Genomic DNA, 26,087 nt, shown 5'->3' with positions numbered 1-26,087 from the left:
TCCAGTACTTGACTCTGGTGTTGTGATAGTGTAGTAACAAGTATATGTATTGTCCAGTACTTGACTCTGGTGTTGTGATAGTGAAGTAACAAGTATATATGTGTTGTATTGTCCAGTACTTGACTCTGGTGTTGTGATAGTGTAGTAACAAGTATATATGTGTAGTATTGTCCAGTACTTGACTCTGGTGTTGTGATAGTGTAGTAACAAGTATATATGTGTAGTATTGTCCAGTACTTGACTCTGGTGTTGTAGTATTTACAGACCACATGACTCTTGACGAAGTTGTAACTGATTTCATTTGTTTTCAAACCAAAATATGTCCAAACATCAGCTTTAAAAGCTGCTGGAGCCACTGTATCCTCTCGTCCTCAGTCATAGCAGAGATTTAATGCTTCATTTAGCTGTGGAGGATGTAATGACTGATGCCATCCAGTGGCCAGATGTTTCATTGCAACACGAAAATGAATATTTTCACGTTAATTGTAAATTAAATGAAAAAAAATAGATATATTTGAGTTTAAAAATATTTTATTAAAATATAAATCGTAAAATAACTACGACGAAAATAAAATGTGGTTTAAAGGAAAAATAAACTTGTCATTTTTAATGTTTACTAGTCAACAACAGCCACACTTTGACTAGCACTTAGTTTATTTTTTAGTTTTAAAATGTTTTTAAAGACAGAGGAACCGAACTCTCGTTCATCATTTCTAAGGTGAACGTCTGAGAAGACGATGAAACGAAAGAGCGAAGACGTCGCTGCCTTCATTCAAACAAACACCTTCTCAACAGTGAATGTTTGTCTAGAGGGTGATCCTGCTCGTCCAGACCGGCGACTCTCTGTTGACTGTAGGACTTTAAAGAGACGGTTGTTCCTCTGGGAGATGAAGGGTTGCATCTTCTGAAGGGAAGGAGAGCGAGGAGCAGCAGGAGGAGGAGGAGGAGGGTCTTTTCTGAAGGGTGGAGACTCGGAGCGGCGGCGAGGAGGGAGGATCTCAGCTGCTGCAGAGTAGGAGGGAGGCTGGATGTAGTCGCATGTGTCGCTGTGAGGACGAGAGGAGGACGAGTGGAAGCGACCAGACCGGACTGGATGTGTTTGTCATCGCGGGAGGAAGTTGAAGCGCAGAAGGTAGGGCTTCGTTCAGCTCCTGTCTTTTCAGGGTTTTTTTTTTGGTGGGGGGATTCCAGACGTGGAGGAGGGTCTGGTATCCACGCGTGTCAGAGCTGGACGCTGAAGTATCAGGAACATCCATCTCAAGCCTCACGATTGGATGGAGGATCCAGATGTTTGTGCTGAAAACAAAAGAAACCGCTGCACGGAAGAAAAACAACAGGAACACAAATCCTGCTCCCGAGGGATTTTCTAGTGATTCCCAAAACCTCACCCGATCCACGCGTCTCCTCCCTGAGATCGACCACACACTAGCTTTGTGTAGCAGATGGTAGAAGAAGAGAAGGTGGTGGAGGGGAAGGTGGGGTGAGGGGGGGGGGGGTTCTTTTTCCTCCCTCTCTTCAGTAACTCAAGTGTCATCATAAACAAGCGATGCTACTTTCCAAACACTGTGGGGTTTTCGTTTGTGTACACAGGCCTCGTATCCACAGCAGACCCTGAGGCGTGTTGTTGCTGCGAGGCCAGCGGAGCCTCCAGAGCTCATCGTTCCTGTGACGTTAGAGACGAGCCACAGTTGAAAATACGTTTTCAATATTTTCAATCCGACGCACCTGCCGTGTCGGGCGCGTGGTTGCTCGAGGATTATGGGTAACTGGGAGAAGATCTGGTGAAGATCTCATGAGCCGTATCTGAGCAGGTTTTATTCGTGGTGTTTGAGTCAATGATCCGAGGTTTTAAGAGAATTAAAAACTTCTGACTTGCATCTAATTTCATAAAACTTTAACGTATCGTCAAACATCTCGTGACTTTTAGTTCGATAACACATGATGTTGGTGTCGTTGATAACGAGGTTTGAAACATATAAAGGTTTGAAACATATAAATGTTTTCACTGGTGTTTACTTAAACACTTTGTTTTATACAACAGTGTCGGCACAGTTGAGTCGACACCAGGATTCACTAGATCTTCACCTACACGTGAGTTTCATCTGCATATTGTTTACTTCTTACTTCAGGAACCAAACAATCAACAGCTGATCCAGTTTACAAATGTACGGAGAAAGTTGGATCAGAAAACCACATTATAAATCGATCGATACATTTCAACGAAGCTAAACTTAGATCGATCTTGAATTATAGATATTAAAACGACATCAGAATGTATTTACTCGTCCGCCCGGATACACACATGTCCAAGTTACACCAATTATACTAAACAAGTAGACGAATGATAACAGGTTTAGTTAGTGATGTTAAAACTCCAGCTCTTCCGCAAACCAGCGAATTCCCAGTTTTTCTGAGCGAACATTATTCGCGAGTGAAGGTCAAGAAATAAGATCCAACGATGACTTGTTGAGAATCACTCGTAACAAACTCTGTAGTATTTTCTATAAACATCTACTTCCATTCGTCTATAAGTCGTCTTTGTTGTCCTCGATTCATCAGTTCATCTGTGGATGAAGATTCATTCGTTCGTCTTCTTACGGCTCGTCCCTCAGGGAGGTCGCGGATCCCAGTTTCCTCGGGGTTGAGGCGGGGGACACCCTGGACAGGACTCCTGTCTCAGGGCACAGAAGGACACACTCATAGCTACCGACAATCAAGCTCTGTGTTCACGTGATAGTGACAAACTCTAGGAGGTGATATCGATACAGACTCTCTGAGAAGTTTCATTTGAAGAATCATCTTCAAGAACATCGAACCTGCGACACAATATTCTCGTGGACACACTCGACTCTATCTTCGCCGGATCCTTCTTCCCGTCACTCATCGTCGACCTTCGCCCGTCACACGTCACAGGTCTGAACACCTTCAGATGTCGAGGCGAACACTTCGACGGAACCAAGAGGAAACATGTCGTTTGATTTAATAAACATAATCGAGCACATTTGTGCTCCCCGGAGCCATAGACCTCCTCCCGCTGCCTCCTCGCCCCCCAGGGGAGGCATCATTTCCTGGGCCACTGCCTTCCACCCCCCCCCCCCCCCTTCTGGAGCCTAGATTAACCCGAGCACATGCAGACTTCACTGTACCGTGGAGCCGGGCGTGCTGGGGGGTTTGGGGGGGCGCAGATGTCCAGGCTAATCGAATGATAACGGGTGGTGGAGGGTCCGACTGAGAGCCAGCGTCAGCGGATTCAGGCGGAGAAAGTGAAGGTTCACCAGAGGCAGGAACTAAGTTTACTGTCGTCTGATACTAGAGCCAAAGGAAACAACATATTTATAAACTGGACACATGGTCGTTCACCCCTAAATGGAGAACTTGGTCCAGTCCATTACGACTGTGGTGGTCCATCTGCTGTACTTTACGACACTTTTGTCCGAGAAGGTCCAGTTGAGCGACGTAAAGTTAGCACGGTAAAGATTGAACGACGAGTGGAAAGAGAAATATCGACACAAAGCAAATGCCAGAAGAATTTCTATGTTTGATTGTTGTGTCGCGACCTCTGTGACCTCAACAAGAAGTCAAGCGTGAGGAGACACTATATGAACTATTGTGTATCAACCTGTTTCCTTAATATTCAACAGGAAGTCGTAGTAGAGGTTCATCCACCCTCAGGAAAATGTTCCTTTGTATTTTATTTTCTATATTATGATTGAAGAAAGTCTCCTTTCTTTACCTCCTAAGGTATCTCCGTGTCGACCCGTTCTCTCACTTCTTCTCTCCTCCTCCACCGACGGTACCCGAGGCCTCGTCGTCCTCCACCGAAGGTCGCGGATCTGTGTATATATTACATTGACGAGTCAATATCCTCTTGATTGTGCTCATTAATAACTCTGGAGGTCAGTCTCCTGTTACCTCACCTTGCTGAGGTCGCCATAAAAGCAACCTTGGAAGGCGATACTACTTCTGCGCCACTCGTGTCTTCCTCGCCGACTTCTTCTGAAGCTTCTTCTTCTTCCTTCGTGGTCGTCGTGGTCTTCGTGGTCTTCGTGGTCGTCGTGGTCGTGGTCGGCGGAGCAGTGAGTGGCAGGAGGTGAAGCAGCTCTTAGAAAACCACCATGACGTCCAAGACAAGAAGATTTACGTCTCATTCAGGGCTGGTTTCTATAGGATCTTTGTCACGACTGTTTCCTGGTCCGGGTTCATGTCGTCCATTCAAGACTGGAGAGAACATTTGCTGCTTCTCTGTTCATGAAGAGTTTTTTCTTCCGTGGTTCCAGAGCGAGAGAACCTGAAGAACCAGAACGGTGGAAGAGAAGTTGACGTGAGGTCGACGACTGATCGTAGTAATATTCAAAAGTGCTTCTGGAAGGAGAAGACTTTCCGAAATACTTTGGTACCGAGTCTCCAAACATGCTTCTTCCTTCAGTGCCAGGTTCTGGTATCAACTCGTGATCAACAGTGGAGTTAATTAGTTATTTCTGATTTCTTATATTCTTATTTCTTTCTAATTAAAGTAAAGTACCGTTCGGGAAGTGAAGACATAAGTATCGACGGATCGATACCCAGCACTGGTTCTGATGATCTGCTTCAATCAAAAGTTCAATTCTTTGGCCACAAAGTTGCTTTTTTTTGTTTTTCTTTAGAAAAGATTATGAAAAAAATGCTTCTTTTGAGTCTCAGCAGCTGCCAAAGAAAACATTCCAGTTGTTTTGGAAACAGTGACGCTCGGAGGAGATAAAGATATTAATAACAAAACTCCCTCCACTTTATCTCGGGTTCGATGGATCATTATGGGATGGATCACGACTGCGATGAACTGAAGTGCATCATCAGGAAACTGCATTAGCGTTACGCCAACATCGTGTTGTGTTTACCTTTAACGACTCGACGTGTCTCCCTGAACACTTTAAGATTCCGCTGTGATGTCATCAGTGTTCCCATCGTAGCTCCGCCTCCCCTCCTGTGATTGACAGGTCCAGGGGGAGTTGAACCAGGGACCTGTTTTTTAATCACCTCGCCACGATTCCCTCTCTGGGCGTCTCGCGCAGACACTTCCTGCTTCGCCGCGTAAAAATAGACGCCGTAATGAAGTCGCACTTCACAGAGATAATGAAATAATCAGGAGGTCACGAGTGTGGGAGAGGCTTTCATGCGCCGTGTGGGTTTATGTCAAACTCAACACGCCACCGATGATATTCCAGTGAGCAGGATGTGTCCCGGGGAGCTGGGACACGGTTGCTTGAGTGCCTGAGAATGGCAGGGGAAGGATGGCAGTGGTGGGTCTGATTGATTTGAGGCTGTCGGCGGCAGCAGGAGGTCAGAGCGTCACTGAAACACCTGTCAGGATAAACCAGTCGCGTCTGTGGAGTCATGAGGATGCTTTAAATACGGATCAGAACCTGAACCAGTCGTTCAATCGTTTTATAAAAAAAAAATGGCTTCGGTTACGAGTGCTGATGTGACACAAACCTGACTGACCTTTGACCCTGGTGTCTGAAGATGACATCACGCTGATGGGTTGAATAAATAAATAATAATAAATGTCCTGAACTGTCACTTCCTTCAGTGTGACTGTTGTGAGGCTCCTTTAGATGACAGCATCCACATGAAAACTCAGATCCCGTGAGATCCTGCAGTGACTGAGGACGAGAGGATACAGTGAGTCCAGCAGCTTTTAAAGCTGATGTTTGGACATATTTTGGTTTGTAAACAAATGAAAGTAGTTACGACTTTGTCAAGAGTCATGTGGTCTGTAAATACTACAACACCAGAGTCAAGTACTGGACAATACTACACATATATACTTGTTACTATACTATCACAACACCAGAGTCAAGTACTCAACAATACTACACATATATACTTGTTACTACACTATCACAACACCAGAGTCAAGTACTGGACAATACTACACATATATCCTTGTTACTACACTATCACAACACCAGAGTCAAGTACTCAACAATACTACACATATATACTTGTTACTACACTATCACAACACCAGAGTCAAGTACTGGACAATACTACACACATATACTTGTTACTACACTATCACAACACCAGAGTCAAGTACTGGACAATACTACACATATATACTTGTTACTACACTATCACAACACCAGAGTCAAGTAATGGACAATACTACACATATATACTTGTTACTACACTATCACAACACCAGAGTCAAGTACTGGACAATACTACACACATATACTTGTTACTACACTATCACAACACCAGAGTCAAGTACCGGACAATACTACACACATATACTTGTTACTACACTATCACAACACCAGAGTCAAGTAATGGACAATACTACACATATATACTTGTTACTACACTATCACAACACCAGAGTCAAGTACTGGACAATACTACACACATATACTTGTTACTACACTATCACAACACCAGAGTCAAGTACTGGACAATACTACACACATATACTTGTTACTACACTATCACAACACCAGAGTCAAGTACTGGACAATACTACACATATATACTTGTTACTACACTATCACAACACCAGAGTCAAGTACTGGACAATACTACACAAATATACTTGTTACTACACTATCACAACACCAGAGTCAAGTACTGGACAATACTACACACATATACTTGTTACTACACTATCACAACACCAGAGTCAAGTACTGGACAATACTACACACATATACTTGTTACTACACTATCACAACACCAGAGTCAAGTACTGGACAATACTACACATATATACTTGTTACTACACTATCACAACACCAGAGTCAAGTACTGGACAATACTACACAAATATACTTGTTACTACACTATCACAACACCAGAGTCAATGCCATGCAATTAAACTTGTGGCCACTAGTTGGCAGTAGCTAAATGAACTCTTGAAATCTTGTGAGACTGTGATAACTGAGGACAAGAGGATACATTGGACTCCAGCAGCTCTAACATTGTGTGTTCACTACACTAAGACAGTTTTACTACAATTAAAATAAAAGAAACTCAATATATCTTTGTTCCGACAGTATCATGATAAAGACCAATATACAAGACCTAATGCAGTACTTATCGTACAGTATCGTGATGTGTATTTCCAGATTCTTGACGATACCTGACAAGACGCGCATCAACATCCAGGCAGAACTCTGACAAGTCTCCGTGCTTTGAGTCACTTAAGCCTTCAAATAAGCTCCGAGCCGGATGCCCTCGAGCAGCGACTTCAGTCGGGTCACAGAACCTGAAGTGTCAACAGCACCAGTCAATATTTGAACGTCACACTTCATTTGATAACTTAATAACTTCATTCGCTTCACGACGAACACGACGTCGAGGTCGGATGTTCCTGAAGCTCGTCCGTAACGGATGTTCGCCGCCAGGATCGGATCCCCGTCCTGCTCGGATCCGCTCGGATCCGCTCGGATCCGCTCTTGCAGTAATTGGTCCGTTTATCAGAAGTGTCGGGAGAAAGTGCTGCTGAGTCACAGATGCATTAAAAATGAGACGGAAGAAGAGTTTCTGAGACCACGGCATCAAATATTCATCCGTCCATTCACCGCCGTCACTTCTGCTGGACGTGCGGCGCCGAAGCTAACATTTCACACAAAGACTCGCCGTCATCGCGACCTTTAAACTGACGGAGACGCCATCAGTTCTATTGTGTCGATTCATGATCTTCTGCTTCTCTTGTGCCACAGATTTAACTCCAGCTCCAGACCCTGACCAGGACCAGGACCGGCCGGACCAGGACTCAGCCGAGCAGGTGAGACCTCGACACACGTTCATCACAAACACAAGAACATGACGACACAAGTTCATTAAAAACAACAATATCTTCTCGATGTTTTGATGATGTTTTCAGACTGAGAAGCTACTTTTGCTGTTAGTTTTGTTTTTAAATACAAATCTTTATATAACAAATCAACAGATATGAAAGTGTTCTGCTAATTAGTTAGCTTACTAGCAAACTAGCACACTACAGATGTTCATCAACATTTGTGAAAGTGTTCTGCTACTTAGTTAGCTTATTAGCAAGGTAGCTTGCTATAGATGTTCATCAACATTTGTGAAAGTGTTCTGCTTTTTTTTTTTTTACTTATTAGCAAGCTAGAATGCTACAAATGTTTTCGTCAACAGATATGAAAGTGTTCTGCTACTTAGGTAGCTTATTAGCTAGGTAGCTCGCTACAGATGTTTATCAACATTTGTGAAAGTGTTCTGCTACTTTGTTAGCTTATTAGCAAGCTAGCTCGCTACAGATGTTTATCAACATTTGTGAAAGTGTTCTGCTACTTAGGTAGCTTATTAGCAAGCTAGCTCGCTACAGATGTTTATCAACATTTGTGAAAGTGTTCTGCTACTTTGTTAGCTTATTAGCATTCTAGCACGCTACAAATGTTTCCATCAACAGATATGAAAGTGTTCTGCTACTTAGGTAGCTTATTAGCATGCTAGCACACTACCAATGTTTTCATCAACAGATATGAAAGTGTTCTGCTACTTAGGTAGCTTATTAGCATGCTAGCACACTACCAATGTTTTCATCAACAGATATGAGAGTGTTCTGCTACCTAGTTAGCTTATTAGCATGCTAGCTCGCTACAGATGTTTTCATAAAATAAAACGTCTTGAACAGGATTTCCTTTATTGAAGCACATTATCGTAACTTCACGACAGTCGTCATGAACAGTATGTGTTCTAATCTTCGGGAGGAAGCCCCGGGTCAGACCAGAGACACACTCTTCCTGCATTAACTCAACAAAGAAAACTGTTCATTACAGGAACTTTACGATATAACCTTTTATCGTGTACTTGGATCAGTACAGTTAATTTTAATCATATCAATATTATTTTTCATCGTGACGGGAGAAAATGTATTTATTTAACAAATAAATTAACAATAAATATTTGAGTTCAGATCAAGACAAAAGCCGTAACAAAGTTATGACGTTAAAGCATCAATAAGTTAGATTGAAATCAATGTTTCTGGCTCCACCCAGTGTCTTAACAGTGTAACTGCAGCGTCACAAAGCCTCCGTTGCTACATTGTAACAACCTAGAGACTCTTGTTGAGTTCGTTTGTGGTTTTATGAGTAAAAAGTACTTCACAGTAAAACTCTGAGCAACTGTAAAGTGGATTCGTGGTCACATGACTTCCTGAACCACTGGTGAGGCACCATCTCCTGAGAAGAACCAGAACCAGACCAGCCTGACATGTTTACACGGAGCAGCTCGTGAATCTTCACCAGTTTAAACACTCGTTCAAAAACACTGTAGAACACGAGCAGCGTACGAGTCGAGCACAGATCGTGTTCCTGAAGCCAGTGGAGTCGACCTGGTCTGTCACAGCATACACACACACACACACACACACACACACACACACACACACACACACACACGTGCACTATTGGTAAACAAATATGTTGAGGCCCAGGTCTTGCTAATTGAATTAGCTCCTCTTAAAAAAGTGTCAACCAACAGAATCTCCCAATAGAACTTGTTTGTGGTTTTAGCTACAGATGTTTTCATTAAAATTATGAAAGTGTGCTGCTACTTAGTTAGCTTATTAGCATGTTAGCTCGCTACAGATGTTTTCATTAATAGTATTGCAAGGGTCCTGCTAATTAGTTAGCTTATTAGCATGTTAGCTCGCTACAGATGTTTTCATTAATAGTATTGCAAGGGTCCTGCTAATTAGTTAGCTTATTAGCATGTTAGCTCGCTACAGATGTTTTCATTAATAGTATTGCAAGGGTCCTGCTAATTAGTAAGTAAGTAAGTAATATTTATTTATATAGCGCTTTTCCAGACCAGGGTCACAAAGCGCTTAAACAATCAAAACAATACTCAAAAAAGTATTAAAATTAAATAAAAATGAGTTAGCTTATTAGCAAGCTAGCATGCTACAGATGTTCTCATCAACAGTATTGCAAGTGTCCTGCTACTTAGTTAGCTTATTAGCATGCTAGCTCGCTACAGATGTTTTCATCAACAGATATGAAAGTGTGCTGCTATTTAGTTAGCTTATTAGCAAGCTAGCTCGCTACAGATGCTTTCATCAACAGATATGCAAGTGTTCTGCTACTTAGTTAGCTTATTAGCAAGCTAGCTCGCTACAGATGATTTCATCAACAGATATGCAAGTGTGCTGCTACTTAGTTAGCTTATTAGCATGCTAGCACGCTACTGATGTTTTCATCAACAGATATGCAAGTGTCCTGCTAATTAGTTAGCCTATTAGCATGCTAGCACGCTACAGATGTTTTCATCAACAGATATGAAAGTGTTCTGCTACTTAGTTAGCTTATTAGCAAGCTAGCACACTACAGGTGCTTTCATCAACAGATATGCAAGTGTGCTGCTAATCAGTTAGCTTATTAGCATGTTAACACGCTACAATTTTTTTCATAAATAGATATGAAAGTGTGCTGCCACTTAGCTTATTAGCATGCTAGCATGCTACAAATGTTTTTATCAACAGTATTGCAAGTGTGCTGCTACTTAGTTAGCTTATTAGCAAGCTAGCATGCTACAGTTGTTTTCATTAACAATTATGAAAGTGTGCTTCTACTTAGTTAGCTTATTAGCAAGCTAGCTCGCTACAGATGTTTTCATCAACAGATATGAAGGTGTTCTGCTAATTAGTTAGCTTATTAGCATGCTTACACGCTACAAATGTTTTTATCAACAGTATTGCAAGTGTGCCACTACTTGATTAGCTTATTAGCATGCTAGCATTATCATTAATGGACTCTGGTGTCCCCAGAAGCGAGCACTGCCACCATGGCGAGCAATAACACGGCCAGCATCGCTCAGGCCCGGAAGCTGGTGGAGCAGCTGAAGATGGAGGCCAACATCGACAGGATAAAGGTGAGACAAGTGAACCTGACACCACACGCTGTAACACCTGTGCGTCCAGGTGTCCAAAGCCACCGCCGACCTGATGTCGTACTGCGAGGCTCACGCCAAAGAAGACCCGCTGCTGTCGCCGGTGCCGGCCTCGGAGAACCCCTTCAGGGAGAAGAAGTTCTTCTGCGCCATCTTGTAGAGGCGGCGGCGTCAGTGGAACCTTGAACACGGAACGTTCCACGTGTCCTGGTGCGAGGACCGGACCTCGTCGATGAACCCACACAGGAAGTTAACGGGGGTCCGTGTGAGGGGGGGGGGGGGGCGTCGACGTGTACAAAACAAGATAAAACAAGAATAAAAATATTTTGTGGTTCTTCGTTGGGATTCCAGATGTGCTGGCGTCACAGTAGCGGGTCGAGCAGAACCACTAGATGCCGCCTGACGACCGGGTTCTTACTTTGGGTTCTTCTCGGTTGAAACTGTCTTCTCGGTAACTTTCTATCAGTGGATCGACGTTTATTTGCAGGATTTTGACGAGTCTGTGACGAGAAACTTGTGTATCGACATCTATCAACTCTTTGTCTCCTGTATTCAAATCTTTCTACTCTTTGTATAAAAATGACTAGCGAGTAAAAATGTTCTGTGACTTCCTCAACCTGCGTCTGTCTTCCTGCTGCGCCGCCTGGTGGAGGCTCTGGGAACAGCGACTCCAACGATGACGACACACAACAAATACTGACGTCACACATGAGTTTCTAAATACAAATAACATTACAAACACAAATATTAGCTTCAAAACTTGTAGTTTGGGTTGGTTTACTCCATGTACTCCATGTACTCCTTTTCTTTTTTATCTTTTTTACTGATTCATCTAATTTAAAGTATTAAATATGTTTGAAGAATAATTTATTACGACCAAAGTTACTTTATAACCATGTCTTTACTCTCATTTTATTAATTTATATTAAATATAAGTAATATACTTTCTCTATTCAGTAATATACTTTCTCTATTTTTTTAAATATAATACATAACAGGGGGTTTTAAGTTTATAGTACGTTTTATTTATTTATTTATTTTCTTGTATGTGTATATTTTATTTATTTATTGTGAATCAACTTTTCGTGTTTAAAACAAAACAATTCTGTAATTATTGTCGCTTAAGTATTTAAACTACAAAAACGTCATTCAACTTTTACACACAAATATTTAAAAATCAAATCCTATTATCAGGATATGCGCCACCTAGTGTCCGATTAAAAAAATGCCAAACATGTTTTGATATCGTCGGTGTTACTAACTGATCACAAACAGAGGTTTTAAAATATAACAATCAATAAAAAAAAAAACCTTCAACTGTTTTAAAACGTAAAAGGTTATGTCAGAAGTGGGATTCGAACCCACGCCTACAGAGTAGACTGCGACCTGAACGCAGCGCCTTAGACCGCTCGGCCATCCTGACGTGAAGACACGAGGAAACATCGTTGATATAAATACCTGGAGCTCGTCCTGACAGTTGATCCATAGAATGAGTTTATTCCGGGTGTGTCGCTCCTCGGGTCACTAGTCTGGACTCATCATCACGTCCTCCTACACACTGAGGGCGTGTGCTAATGCTAACAGCTAACCAGCAGCTGTGCACGACGAGAGAACGACAGCGAAGGTGAAAATTAACTTTTATTCTACTTGGTTAATGTTATAGTGACGTCACCGTTCATTGAACTAAACCAAAAAGTTGTTAAATATGATTTAACGATGTCAGCGGAAGTTAGCTTAGCATCGCTAGCTCGTTGTCAACGTCAAAGTTACGCAGACGTGCGTTTATGTTGACGTTAATAACACGTGATTGAAGCAGGAATCGTTATTTGCAAGTATTTATTTGTGTAAAACTCAGTGTATTTCATGTTAGTACTACTGCCTCCAGATGTCCTCGGCTCCTCACAACTTCTCCTGGGTGGACGAAGGCAAGCTGGCGGGTCTGGCTCTGCCCCGGATGACGTCAGAGTACCAGTACCTGCTGGACCAGGGGATCCAACACCTGGTCTGCCTGTGCGAGAGGCGGCCGCCCGACATCGACGCGTGTCCCGCGCTGACGCTGCACCACATCAAGATCGTGGACTTCACGCCGCCGTCGCCCGAGCAGATCGAGCGCTTCCTCGCCGTCGTGGAGGCGGCCAACGCCAAGATGGAGGTCGGGCTCGCGTGTCCTAGCGACCGGTGGGTTCTAACGGGTGTCGTCCCAGCAGGGCGTGGCGGTCCACTGCATGCACGGCCACGGGCGCACCGGCACCATGCTGGCGTGCTACCTGGTGAAGACCAGGAAGTTGTCGGGCGTCGACGCCATCAACGAGATCCGGAGGCTGCGGTCCGGATCCATCGAGACCCGCGAGCAGGAAAAAGCCGTCGTTCAGTTCTACCAGCGAACGAAGTAGCCGGAGGTCAAAGGTGAAGGTGAACGAGCTAACGTGTTAGCGACGCACATTTCTACGTTAAAGTTTGAGGAAAAGTCTCAAGAAAAGTCTTCAAGGTCGTCAGGCGCTCGCGGGCGACGAGAAAAGTCTCTGGCGCTCCTTGAACGTGAGTCTCTCCGGCGCCTTCGCGACCTCCTGCCGACCTCTGGAGATCAAGAGAATGATTGACAGGTGTCGAGGGAAGCTTGAGTGATGAACTCACGCGTCTGCCGTCGGATCTGAAACATCAACGATTTTAAAACTTATCAATGTTTGATTGAAACTTTTCTTTTTGCAAAATTGAATTTAACTTTTTCTAAATGAGAAGGTTTTATAGTTTGTTTTATATTTAAATCAAAAATATAAAGTTTTCTTTCAAAATAAAATTTGATATTTTAATACCAATAATTAAAAAATAAATATTTTAATTTGAAATCTTTTAAATTCAATAAAAATATTTTACAAAAGGTATAAAATGCATAATTTAATTTAAAATAATGAATTAAAATAAAGAAAGTAATTTAGAAAATTGTTATTTTAAATTATTAAATTATTATTTTTGAATTATTGCAATTAAACAAGTAAAATATTCAATTATTAAAAAAAACAATAAACAAATTATTTAATTAAATCAATTTAAACTTTTTTTTTTTAAATAATAATTCAGTTAAATTATTTATATATTTAAACGTGTTTAATTTATTTTATTAATTTAATCAATGAATTTATTAATCATTAAATATGTTTTCATTTACAGTCTATTGATGTTTAAAAACAACAAAACTTGTGAATAAATGAAAATGTTCTGATGACCTTCGTTCATGTTTTACCTTCGATCTCTCGCTGAAAATATTCCCTCTGACCTTCACCGGTGACCTCTGACCTCTGAAGGTTCAGAACCAAAATGATTATTGAAAACATTCGTCTGTGACTCAAAACACTTTAGTACCGTCGCTCGGTTCTCCTTCATCATCATCATCATCATCGTCTCGTCCTCCTCGTCTTCGTCCTGGTCCTGGTCCTGGTCCTGGTCTCTCTGCTGGACCTCCTCCAGTCTCCTCTGGAACATGCACTCCAGGCTGAGCCTGCGGAGTCTCTCCGTCTCCTGGTCCGAGCGTCTGTCCTTGTCCTGCAGCTCCTGCTCCTCCTGCCTCAGCAGCTCCACCGCCTGCTGCCTCTGCCGCTTCTCCAGCTGCTCCCGGGCCTCCCGCCGCCACGGGTCGGTCCGGAGCGACGGCGGCTCCTGGAAGGACACGTGTTTGGTGGGCGTGATGCTCACTTGGGGTCTGGCCTGGACTCGGTGTGGAGGAGGGATCCTGGGGTCGTTGACCTTCATGCTGGTCTTCACGAGGGTCAGGGGGGTCACGGGGGTCGGTCTGAAGGTGCTGAGTTCAGGGTCGCGCGCTGGAATCTGGGCTCTGGTCGGCGGGATGTCGATGCGGACCGGCTGCACGCGGGGGGTCGGGGTCTGCTGCTGGGAGAAGGGGGTCTTCCACAGCCCGGCCCGGGTGTGGACGCACAGCAGGTCCTGGGACGAGACGCTGGCGCGGATCGGGAAGTGAGGTCCGGTGCTCTGACGTCTGCAGGGCTCCTGACGCGCAGTCTGCTCTCTGTCCAGCAGGGGGCGGCCGACATCCACGCACAGGTTCTCCTGCGAGAGGGCCTGACGCTGCGCATGCGCACACATCCGAATGACGTTTCAAATGGTCACGAAGGATCAAAAGTTAATGTTATAGAAATATATTTAAATATATTTACCATAAACGTCTTCTTGTTGTTGCCTGAACCTTCCAAAGGTCTCAGACACACTTGAAACATCCGAAGTCTGTTGTCGTGTGTTTCCGGGTCCAGGGTCTTGAGGGTCTTGAGGGTCTTCAGGGTCTTCAGGGTCGGCAGCGTCAGGTATTCTCGCTGCAGCGTCTGAGAGGAAACGAGAGGATTTTTGTTGAATGAAAATAATAAGATTCAGTTCCTTAAGAGACAATTGTTCAGTTTTTTATTATACTTGTAGTTATTTCATCCATTTAAGAGTTTAATTTAGCAAATAAACTTTTATTTTGTCAGGAATAGTTCAGTACTTTATATATAAATTGACAAAAGTTAGAAAGTTTATATAATATATATATATATATATATATAAATCATGTCTAAAAATAAAATGTATATATATTTTTAAAGAGGAAAAGACAAATAAGGAGCAAATTACTGCTAATACTACAAATAAATAAATTCCTAAGTATTCAAAGATTATATTAAAAAATATATAAAATAAGTACTGTAAATAAAATAGAATAGTTAAGTTTCAAACTATTATTTTAAGTTAAGTAAAAAAGTTTTTAATATCTATGGAATAATTAAGTTCAAGTTTTTAACCCTCAGATGAAGACATTAACAAATAAATCCCTTGATTCTCTAAGTCCCATAATGCACTGCAACAGTAGCTTGTGCTCACATCCGTGCACAGGTTGACGGTCGAGGCAGCAGCTCTGGTCAGTCGAGGGTCAGCAGGTGAGTCGTCGTCCAGGTGAGAACCTGCAGGAAACCTGAGGTGAGATCTGCAGCAGAAACACTGACCACAGGTGAACTCACTGAGAATGTTGGGGTTCGAGCGAGAGAAGGGTCGACCTCTGATCATCTCAGGGGGTCCGTCCGTCACCCTGCACCTGTGGAGCTCACCTGGCTGGAGCTCACCTGGCTGGAGCTCACCTGCTGCTGAGGAGGAAACGTGTTCATGTTTGGTTGAATTGAACATTTCAAATGTTTTTTTATTGAAATGTTTTTTTTAATAATTTAATTCAATCATTTCTATAATTAAAATTGTTTTAATTGAATAATTGTATTAATTATTGTATTTTTAAAGTTTTTTTTAAAGATAAAATGAGTTTTTAATCATTTAAAAATCTTTACATGTAAATTATTTTTAACACAGATTTTATAATAACCAAACGTTTTGCCTTTTAAGTTGAATAAATGTTACTATAACGGTTTAACTACACAAAACCATTGTATTGAATTTAGACTCTTTTATTTTTAAATGATTTGAATGAAAATATCTAAATTATGTGTAAAAATGTTGAACAAGTTTGCTTTTTGTCTCGTTCAATTATTAAAAATATATAGATTTAACCTTAAAATATACAAATGATTGAATAAAATCATTAAAAGGAAAAAAAAATAATGTTAAAAAACAAATTTATATATAAAATTCAAAGTTTGATACGTTTAAATATCCAATAATTCAATCCTTAAACATTTCAATATAAAAAAGCTCAACATTAGAAAAGGTAAATATTCTGAAGATAAACTTCCAAACACAGAAAGGACGTCAAAGAACAAGAACCTGCAGCTCTGGCTGGGATGGACTCTCTCAACAGATCGTCCAGACCATAATAACCGGCTCCATTCTTGGCGACTCGGAGACTCACGATGGACCCGCTCTGGGTCATGATGGCCGCCGCCCTGATGGAGACAAACATCTCTTCATCTCCGGCCTGAAGGCCTGGACGAGCGAGTACCTCTCCTGGCTGACGTCCAGCAGACTCTGACCGTCCACGCTCAGCAGCTGGTCTCCGGCCGCCAGCCCTCCGTTCTGCACAGACGGGGGTTTAGAATCAAAAGAACCAGAGGTGAGTCCACCTGTGGGTCACCATCTCAGCCGGTCCTCCTCTCACGACGGATTTGACGAAGATGCCCAGCTGGTCCTGGCCGACGCCCTGTGGGTCGTGAACTCAGGTCAGTCGGGAGTTGAACTTTAACATGTTTGTGTCGGAGGAACCTTGGCGGCCACGATGCTGACGCCCATGCCGCTGTTGAGGGGTTTCTTCAGCTGGACCATCAGAACATCTGGTTCTCTCGCCGGCGTCACCTCCTGAGGAGAGCAGCGTCCAGAGAAGAACACGGTCCAGTCTCCTCCGGAGGTGTCGCGGGAGGTCAGGGAGCACAGACCTGCAGGAGCACCAGGTTATCTCCACTTCTGAAGAACCATCACGGATGGAGGCACCTTTCTGACACATGGGCAGCAGGAAGTCCCTCAGTCCGGCCGGGACCCCTCGGATGGTGTCGCAGCAGTAGCCGCCCTCCGGCAGCAGGAAGGGCAGGTGAAGGTCCAGACTCTCCTGCAGCTGGACGTCCCGTCCCTCGCCGCGGATCATGTGGTCAGCAGAAGTCTCAGCAGCCGAGACCACCAGACGGACCACGTCCTGAGGCAGGTGTGTAGAAAGACTTTCAGCCGTAACATTATGACCATTACATGAGGTTTGTGTTCTCGAGGACCGACTTAGAAGTGTAGTCGCCAAAGCAACAGTTGTCATGGTAACACCCAGTTATTTAGATGACACGGATGTTGTTGTGTAATATAACAATTATGAATCATAGCAAATATTCAAATATATAATGTTCGAGGATTTTTTTTTTCTCCATGTTTTCCGGAAAAACACGAACATTAGAATAATAACATAATATAAGTAGTTTATTGAGTTTATTGAAGCACAACATAACACTTTAGTTATTTTCATAATTTCCATTTATTTTTTAATGAATTGTTTCGGTTCTTTGAAAATTAAAAAAATCATTTTTTTATTATTATTTAATCGGTATTCTTTGCTGTGCGCCGGGTTAACCACGTGACCGCCACCAAACTGCTTTACGGCACTCTGTCAAAACAGAATAAAGACTCATTGCTATGACGTTAAAGTGCGGATCGAACCTGCACCGAAGATAAAAACACTCACTGGCCGCACAAGAACATTTTTATCGTCTTGTAAACAAACGGACTGAGGCGTCGCTGGAGTCTTTACGACATTGCAATTACACTTTTCTAACACTAGGGGAGCCATAAACAGTAGTAAGTAAGTAAGTAATTTTTATTTGTATAGCGCTTTAAGTAATTATTATTTATATAGAGCTTTTCCAGACCAGGGTCACAAAGCGCTTAAACAATCAAAACATTATTCAATAAAGTATATTCTTTAAAGGTCAAGATAGTAGGTGTACCAGTAGCATAAGAAGTAGTTTCTAAGCAGGTTTAGTTGTTTTTATTAGGTCAAGCATGTCAGCTGTCATCATGTGTACTTTCAGAAAAGGTAGTTAAAGTAGTCGTAGGTGTCATCAAAGATTATAATGTGTGATAACTGTCTGTCGATGCAGGTGAAGTGTCATGACTGAGGTGTTCTTGCAGGGACTCACAGGAGGGATGTGAGGCTCGTTGGTGGCGAACAAGTATCCGGTCAGGAGGGTCTGCAGCTGCAGAGAGTTGAGCCTGAAGCAGCTTCTCTGGACGTCCTTCACATCTTCCATGCAGTACTTGTTCATCGTCAGCAGCGTGGTTGCCTGGCAACACCCAAATACCCGACAGTTACGACAGACCGTGTGACTGGAGATGTTGTCAATGGAAGCGTTAAAATGTGAATGAGCTCGACCACGTCTCTCCAGACCTGCAGGACCAGGCCCAGGTGACAGTCCGCCGCCAGCTCCAGACCCTGCCTCTCGGCCCAGGCCTCGATGGCGCTCAGCCTCTGGCGCAGGGCGGCCCCCCAGTAGTGCGAGCGCAGGCCCGGGGTCTCCACCTGCGAGCCCACCAGGTGGTTGAAGAGCCAGGCGCTGATGAAGTGGAAGAGCTGCGAGAAGAGCTGGATGGTGAGGGCGGGGTTGACCCGGCAGCGGCGCAGCAGAGACATGCTGTTCATCAGGGTGTTCAGGACCAGTTCTGCACGAGAGCCCGGGTTACAGAGCGAGGTCAAAGTTGACGCGCGTGACAATGTTACCGATGCCGGCGGGCAGAGCGCCGTGAAGTTCAGGGTCGAGTAGAAAAGTGGGGAGATGTTTCTTCAGCTCGTTCTGCAGACACTGGATCAGCCAACTGTGGAGAGACGACATGAAGGTCTGACCTGCTCTCAGAACTTCCTCTTCTCACCTGTAGGCTCTGTGCACTGAGCGCGACAGATCCAGCTGGCACTGCTGAGTCCACCTGCTCAGGTGTTTGTCGTGTTTCAAGAAGTTCAGCAGCTCGGACGTGTTGGCCAACCAGAAGGCCAGAGCTCCAGCCATCGACTGCTGCCTCTGCAGGGAAGAAACAAAACTGCAGCTAAATACAAATCTTTTATTTCAAATTATCAAAATAAAACTATTGAAAAATCCATATTGTTTATCATTTTGTTCTTAATAAAATACCAAGTGAACATTAAAATAATTCTATGTATGAATTTAACGATTTAAATTAATAAAACACTCATAGAACTAAATAGTTTTTACAAAATGTAACGGTAATTTATATTCAAAATTATGTATATTTATATTATATAAAATGAGTAACAAGTTACAGGAAAAATGTGTGTATTTCGAAACGAAATGTACTTGGACTTTAATATTTAGAGAAAATAATCGTACAATATAGTTTCTGACACTATTTATAAAATATACAAGTCATTTGTATTTAATTTATTTATCTTAATATTATGAGTAACAAACAAAATGAGTATTTTGAAAGAAAATGTACTTGAATTTTAAGAAAAATATTTCAATAGACAATAGTAAAATATATTTTCTGACACTATTTATAAACTATACAAGTTATTCATATATAAATTATATATCTTTATATTAAACATAATTAGTAACAAATAATGTGTATTATGAAACAAATATGTCAATAGACAAGATCAGTAATGTAAATATTTCAGTTCATATCAGAACAAGATTATAAGATTATTGCCAGTTTTGTAAACACACTTGTGACTAGTGTGCATATAAAAATGTAAACAAAAACAATATATAAAATATGTTGTTGTTGTTTACACTACATGATTTAAACATGCCTGGATGACTCTTCCTGTCATGGCCGCCATCTTGCCGGTCATTCTGGTCACGCTGTGCTTCTGACCAGCGGCTCCTCTCAGTGCCAGGCGTCCAGCCGCGTACATGACGTAAGCAGGCGCGAGCTTGAAGTGGACAGTGGCGCTGTTGGTGGAGTTGATGACCGCGGACAGGAAGGCCTCCTCGGCTGCAATATAAACATGACCGGCAGATGGTGGTAGAAGCTCACAGCGGGATGAGATGTTAAAAATAAAAATACTCACAGTTCTCACTGAATTCAATCTCAAACGGTAATCCTGGAGGATCTGTCGAGATTCATCCGTCAGTGAGCTTCATCTTTGCTCGATGTTAGCGACTCACCTGAACTGGCCTCGTTTGACTCACGGATCTTCTCGTCCTCGAGCCTTTCGTTCGACCTGCAGGAGCTTCAAAATAACAGAAAAGATGTTGTTGTAAATATTCTACTAAGTGTATTTAACGCATTCTGCTTTTAAAAAGATATTGAAAACCTATTTCCTATTTCACAATATCCATCCTAACTGAAGCAGGATCGCGGGGGCAGCAGCTGCAGCAAAGTGGTCCAGACTCTCTACTCATAGTCATTCCGATTATTTATCAACCCACGTTTTAATGATAACAGATTTCATTTTAACTCGGTCCAGAAAATGATTATTCATTAAAAAATTGAAATAAGTCATTTTAATAAACATGTGTAGAAATAAATATTTATTTAATTAGTATGAATATTTCATAGTAAATGGTTTTGGACAAATATATACAAAAACAGATTCAGATATTTACCAACTCTCTTTCTTCTTTTCTTTTTCGTTACTTTTCTTTTTGTCTTTCTTCTCCTTTTTTGACAGAGTTCTCTTGAAGTTCTCCAACAGGCCGACCTTCTCCTGGTTCTCCACCTGTGAGGTGATATTTCATCATCATCCGTGAGACACTCGGAGCGGAGCTACAGTCACGTATACGAAACAGACGCCACACACCTTCGCGTTGTCTCGATCTTTCTTGATCACGAACCGTCCCTCTCTGTTGTCCGAGTTCCAGTTGAGCTGGACCACCAGAGGCTTCTCCTCCAGGTCCAGTCTACGCTCTGAACACGGGGAGCAGGTTGACGGTGACGCGTCACTGAACGGAGACTTTCAACTGTACCTGAGTTTGGGTGGATCTCGAACAGAGAGTAACACGTGCTCAGCATCTTCATGTCCGGTCTGAACTTCTCCGACAGAGTCTGGATCACGTCTCGGGTGGAGGACGTGCTGCTGAATCGCAGACACTTGGTGGCGACGTTTCCTCTGGCGTCCTCGAAGTAGAAGCGCATCACGCCGTGGAACACCAGGTGCTGTCGTGATGACAAACAACTGAGCTAGCAGTAGCATGCTAACATCCTTTTTTTAAATGAAATACTTAGAGTCTTAAATGATGTTTCATGAACACAACTCTTTGTTTTGGGTCCAGTTTGAAACAAGCAGTTCTTTCTGGACGTCAAGAAACACACTCAGGCCAACTGGTGAGTCTCAGTCTGGCTCCTCTAACGCTCACTGGGAATAAGGTCAGAAAATGGAAGAATGGAATATTTGTGCGAGTCCAGACCACCTTTTTTTTCCAGCCGAGAAAGAGACATTTGTTGGGTTGAGACCGCAACATACCTTGAGAGCTAAACAAGAACGACCTTTTTTTTTTTTAACTGGGTCACAACCAAATCGGATCTTTTTTGGATCAAAACAAAGTCAAAGGGCCAATAACCAAACAAGACACGTTCTTTGAGGAGCCAACGTTTCAAAGTAGTCACAGATGCTCCGGAGCTCTGATCCAAATTCTTCAACGAACACATTCTTCAACAAAGTGTCAACAAGTGTCTAAGTGTCCAGATACCTCTGGCCTTGAATGGGGTTTGAAAGTGATGATGAAATCTGAGTCGACAGGAAAAACTCCTCCTATCATCATGGCTCAGCTACTCTGGCTTGGGAATGTCTTGTTCTTCTGTGGAGTTAGCTCTGTTTGGGATTCCGCAAACTGAAATCTGGTTGAAAACAATATTTGCTTCATTTTCTGTCACTTATTGCCCAGAATTGGGTCACAAGTGGTGTGTAGTCTATCCCAGCTACCTGGGGTGAGAGGCGGGTCACACCCTGGACAGGTCCCTCAAACTATACAACATCTAATCCACTATGACTCCTACTGAGGATGTACCGACTCACACGTGTTTCCAGAGTGTGGGAGGAAACCAGAGTGTCTAGACAAACTCTCCATCAAACCCGACGAGTCCGGAACCTTCGACCCGTTCGTCCCGTGATGGACACGAACGTCTCTGATGTGGTCCTCACCTCATCTGGGCAGCTGATCTCGAACAAGTCCAGCCTGTTGTCGTTCCACTGTCGGATCACTCGGGTCAACGTCTCCCTCTCGTCTCCTCCGGGCGTCCTCTCGTCCGTGATCTTCATCCCTGCGACACCTCAATCCTGGGGAAGAGAGAACCAAAGTGAGGCTCCTGGTCGTGGGTCCGTCAACAAACATGTGAGATCTCAGCATCATCGCCCACTTTCCTCCCTCTTCACCCCCTCACGACTCCCCCTCTCGCCCCTCATTTACCAGGTCAGTGGGTCTGTGTTATGTGGACAGTTTTCTAATCATACATTTGTCATTTCCACCTCCAGACAATCAAAGCTGCTCATCCTCTCCATGTCTGGAGCTCAAGTGTGTAACCAGGGAATACATCACATCTGATCACTTAACACTTAGTGACTATAAATAATCTGTGAAGCTGCTTATGCATCCCATAATGTTCAAGATAATGTATGCATACAAGTCCTGCTATTCAGCCAGTGCCATGTATGTGGGACAGCTTTTGTTTGTGTTGCATTCTGGGTGAAAAAAACATGACAATAGGACAAAAGCTCAAACAAAACCAACCCTTAATTAGATATAGAGGAAAATAAAGGACAATCACAGCGATTGTTGTCTGGACTGTGAGAAAACAGTCGATATCTTTAAGAACATGGTTATTTATCTGATTTATATTCCTTTTATTTTAACACATCGTTTGAGTTTTTTTTATAAATGTATTTTTCTTTCTTATTATGGCCGAAAAGCCTCTTGTGTAGTAGTTTTCTTTCTGCTGGTTTAAGATTTAATGAACCTAAACTGTTTGACAGGTGTCACAGTCTCAACACATTTCCTGGCATCACACTTCCACAAACACCTCTTCCTCTTCTTCCAGGATCACAACTTCACCTGCCTGCGATCATCCGTGCGACACCGAGGCATCGTTTCATACGTTCTATCAGCATTGAACGCTCATTTCCTGCGGTGAAACGATGTATCATGTACACGGTATTTTATGATGCGACTACTGTGGTTTAATGTAATATTTTCACAAGAAAACCTTTGTGTCAAATCAACAAATATACATCTGTGAATTCAACTTTTATGCTAACGTGAAAAAGACGATGTTTATTATGTTGATCAGTTTCAGATTTGGATTAAAAACACGTGAAGTTTTCAACGTCAGGATGAGATCATGTGATCTAAAACTAGTTTTTTTGTTTTGATGGTTTAATGTCAGGGAGAGAGGTCGACCTCCAAATCTACGACATATTCATTACAACCCTTAAATACCACGCCTTGCTCAAACGTGGCCTACATTCCATCAAGGATTTGAACTCTTACAGGATGCCGGTCTGATGGCTTGTTGGGGAAAAAGACGTATAAACTAAATGAACTGAAAGGTTTGTCACTCTTGACCTTGAGAAAAACAAGAAAGACTGGTTATAATGGAGTTTTTTAAAAGGCTATTATTGAAATCCTTCACTTCCTACACGTCCCTTCATTAGCAGAGTCACATGTTTCTCTCGCCAGATCTCGGCGACTCACTTCGATTCTCTCTCCGGTCGAGGGTTGTTTCTGGCAGGGATCCGTGTTGTTGGATTCCACGGTCATTTGCGAGGCGTTCTGGAGCGAGAGCGGAAGATCAAGGGAGCCAAGAGGGATGACATCATCTGGAAAAAGCGGTAATGAAATCCTTAAGTTCCCGACTTGAGCTACTCATGAAGTCCAGGAGCTTCTCTGACAACATTTACTGTCACGTTTACTGGAAACTTGCAAAACCACCGACGCACAAAACACATGTCGAGCAACACAATTGCTGATTTTACACATGAATCTATTCTCTTAATCCGTCTAATCCTCAAAGTTTCTCCATCTCACGTCAGCTGTTTCTGGTTATTTTTAATTACTGTTCATAATCCTGGTGCCGATGAGATCCTCCACTGTGGGTCGGTCCAGTGGGCTGCGAACAGAACCGTTCCTGGTCGTCCAGGACAAGAGAAAAACACAAGAAACAGATGAAACCTTCACGCACCTGAAACATGGACTGAAGGTTTCTGTGGAAGTCAACATTCCTCCCCAGATATTCGGCGTCACGTCTCCACAGAGACTCCCCCAAATTAAACACAGCATCAATCTGCAACACAGAGAGAAGCCGTTAGTCACCTGACCTCTGACCTTTCTCTCTCGCGGCCCCAGCACAGTTTCAAAAGGTTAGCCAGTGTAGCGCCCCCTCCTGGCTCCTGAACATTCTTTAAATATTGGCCGGGGTCCCAGTGAGGCTGAGCAGCTTCAAAGTGGCCCAAAGAAAAAAATAGTCCTTGAGATTACATTTTGGATGTTGAATTTATCTGCTGAAAACAATTGTGTTTTCTAAAGTGAAAGAAGTTATTCTTACATCCTTGTTTTAGCTCCGGGTCAAGGTGACCGGAAGGCCCGGAAAACAAATGTGTTTGTGGTATCCCTTGTGTTGTCTCTGGGTCACGGTGAACGACCTCCACCTCTGCATATGTATTTACGTAAACTGGGGAGATCGTTGACCTTTTGACCCAGAGACAACACAAGGGATAAAATGAAGAAAAAAAAAGTATAATTATAATAAATAATAATATTATTAATTATATTCATTTCAATTCAACCTCGAATAATGTGTTATCATGCCTGGAACCATAAGAAGCTTCTGAACCAAAATCACCAACAAGGTTTGAAGCAACTGTAAAATAATAAATAATAACAACAGATATTTTCACTCGACAAAATCCACGACAGCCTTAAGTCGTGATGCTTCCTGTTCTGACACGCCGCAGGTTTAAAGAGCTGCTGTTCACCTGGTTCTCCAGTAAATCCTGCAGATGCAGACAGGAGACGTGTCGGATTAAGAACCTCAGCAGGATCCTTCTTCCTCTGCTCAGATTATTCCAGAGAGAGTCACTGCTCTGCCAAACACATCGGGGGAACGAGAAGTCAACGCGGGAGACAATATTCAACTTAGAAATGTCATCTCTCACAGCGAACTGCAACTATTTTAGTGTCTGTGACTCACTCTCTGGTTGAGAACATCACAGTTGGACTGAAGCGCTCAGGTGCAGCTCGTCGTCCAGACTCTGCAGAGAAGCTGCTGCGTTACATCAGCACCTTCAAACCAAGAGGGAAAAATTCAACAGCAATTATTTTAGTTTACATGTCGAATGACTCACCAGTAGCTGCTGAACATAACTGCCTTCAGAGCCAGAAGAGAATAGAAAATCCATTCAAATCACAGTATTCTTCATTTCATGTATTTTACTTCTTGATTATTACACATTCTTATTATTCCTACTCAGTCAAGACAGTTTTTAATAAAGAGTACAACTATAAACACATGAACTTTATATGGAAAAGAACATGAAAGGTAGAAATGTATTTATAGAAACATTTAAATCTAATTTAAGTACTAAGTAAGTAAGTAATTTGTATTTGTATAGCGCTTTTCCAGACCAGGGTCACAAAGCGCTCAAACTATCAAAACAATACTCAATAAAGTATATACTTTAAAGGTCAAGATGATACTGAGAACACAACAGGAGTCTCAGAGAATCAAGGAAAAGCCTGAACAAATAAAATTGTCTTAAGATGTTTCTTGAAGGAGTCAGTAGATCA

The 26,087-nt window shown here is 42.6% G+C and overlaps 3 protein-coding genes and 1 non-coding gene across 7 annotated transcripts; 2 read left to right on the top strand and 2 right to left on the bottom strand.

The window, feature by feature from the left end:
• The first annotated feature begins 972 nt into the window (after positions 1–972).
• Positions 973–11,509, top strand: gng2 (guanine nucleotide binding protein (G protein), gamma 2). Of its 2 annotated transcripts, none has more exons than XM_087779505.1 (4): positions 973–1,132; positions 7,701–7,765; positions 10,775–10,875; positions 10,925–11,509. In XM_087779505.1, exons 3-4 carry the CDS (start codon positions 10,789–10,791, stop codon positions 11,051–11,053), a joined length of 216 nt encoding a protein of 71 aa, XP_087635631.1. In that variant the 5' UTR covers positions 973–1,132; positions 7,701–7,765; positions 10,775–10,788; the 3' UTR covers positions 11,054–11,509. The 2 variants fall into 2 exon arrangements, with proteins under 2 accessions (XP_087635631.1, XP_087635630.1); XM_087779504.1 differs by having other exon boundaries at positions 10,772–10,875.
• Positions 11,510–12,233: 724 nt separating this feature from the next.
• Positions 12,234–12,316, bottom strand: trnal-cag (transfer RNA leucine (anticodon CAG)). Its single transcript has one exon. It is a non-coding gene; the product is annotated as a tRNA-Leu (tRNA).
• On the top strand, positions 12,239–14,462 carry dusp23b (dual specificity phosphatase 23b). 3 transcript variants are annotated; one of them, XM_087780192.1, is made up of 4 exons: positions 12,239–12,517; positions 12,779–13,045; positions 13,101–13,299; positions 14,359–14,462. In XM_087780192.1, exons 2-3 carry the CDS (start codon positions 12,779–12,781, stop codon positions 13,284–13,286), a joined length of 453 nt encoding a protein of 150 aa, XP_087636318.1. In that variant the 5' UTR covers positions 12,239–12,517; the 3' UTR covers positions 13,287–13,299; positions 14,359–14,462. The 3 variants fall into 3 exon arrangements, with proteins under 3 accessions (XP_087636318.1, XP_087636317.1, XP_087636316.1); XM_087780191.1 differs by lacking the exon at positions 14,359–14,462 and adding an exon at positions 13,382–13,766; XM_087780190.1 differs by lacking the exon at positions 14,359–14,462 and having other exon boundaries at positions 13,101–13,766.
• Positions 13,386–25,331, bottom strand: afdnb (afadin, adherens junction formation factor b). The gene is made up of 25 exons (XM_087780384.1): positions 25,277–25,331; positions 24,484–24,585; positions 23,997–24,121; positions 22,451–22,585; positions 21,276–21,465; positions 21,110–21,216; positions 20,916–21,028; positions 20,475–20,539; positions 20,378–20,419; positions 20,117–20,301; positions 19,216–19,361; positions 19,067–19,161; positions 18,737–19,008; positions 18,489–18,632; positions 17,305–17,503; positions 17,080–17,249; positions 16,952–17,017; positions 16,820–16,893; positions 16,645–16,763; positions 15,894–16,013; positions 15,757–15,836; positions 15,063–15,224; positions 14,254–14,973; positions 14,135–14,189; positions 13,386–13,522 (listed from the first exon to the last, which is right to left on the bottom strand). The coding sequence occupies exons 4-25, from the start codon at positions 22,565–22,567 to the stop codon at positions 13,386–13,388; spliced, it is 3,378 nt and encodes a 1,125-aa protein (XP_087636510.1). The 5' UTR covers positions 22,568–22,585; positions 23,997–24,121; positions 24,484–24,585; positions 25,277–25,331.
• Between the last annotated feature and the right edge of the window lie 756 nt (positions 25,332–26,087).

The sequence above is a fragment of the Callionymus lyra genome, chromosome 18 (genome assembly GCF_982586985.1).
Source record: "Callionymus lyra chromosome 18, fCalLyr1.hap1.1, whole genome shotgun sequence".
In the NCBI taxonomy this organism is placed as follows: domain Eukaryota; kingdom Metazoa; phylum Chordata; class Actinopteri; order Syngnathiformes; family Callionymidae; genus Callionymus; species Callionymus lyra.
This window is presented reverse-complemented; position numbering and strand designations above follow the sequence as displayed.

Bases quoted from the DNA above. Each gene is read 5' to 3' on its own strand.
- gng2 (XM_087779505.1), top strand. From the start codon at position 10,789: ATGGCGAGCAATAACACGGCCAGCATCGCTCAGGCCCGGAAGCTGGTG. The intron at 10,876-10,924 runs GTGAGACAAGTG...CTGTGCGTCCAG, and splicing joins CCAACATCGACAGGATAAAG to GTGTCCAAAGCCACCGCCGA.
- afdnb (XM_087780384.1), bottom strand. From the start codon at position 22,567: ATGAAGATCACGGACGAGAGGACGCCCGGAGGAGACGAGAGGGAGACG. The intron at 21,466-22,450 runs GTGAGGACCACA...TCATCACGACAG, and splicing joins AGATCAGCTGCCCAGATGAG to CACCTGGTGTTCCACGGCGT. The intron at 13,523-14,134 runs GTAAAACATGAA...CAGACGCGTGAG, and splicing joins TTTTCAGCGAGAGATCGAAG to TTCATCACTCAAGCTTCCCT.
- dusp23b (XM_087780192.1), top strand. From the start codon at position 12,779: ATGTCCTCGGCTCCTCACAACTTCTCCTGGGTGGACGAAGGCAAGCTG. The intron at 13,046-13,100 runs GTCGGGCTCGCG...TCGTCCCAGCAG, and splicing joins CGGCCAACGCCAAGATGGAG to GGCGTGGCGGTCCACTGCAT.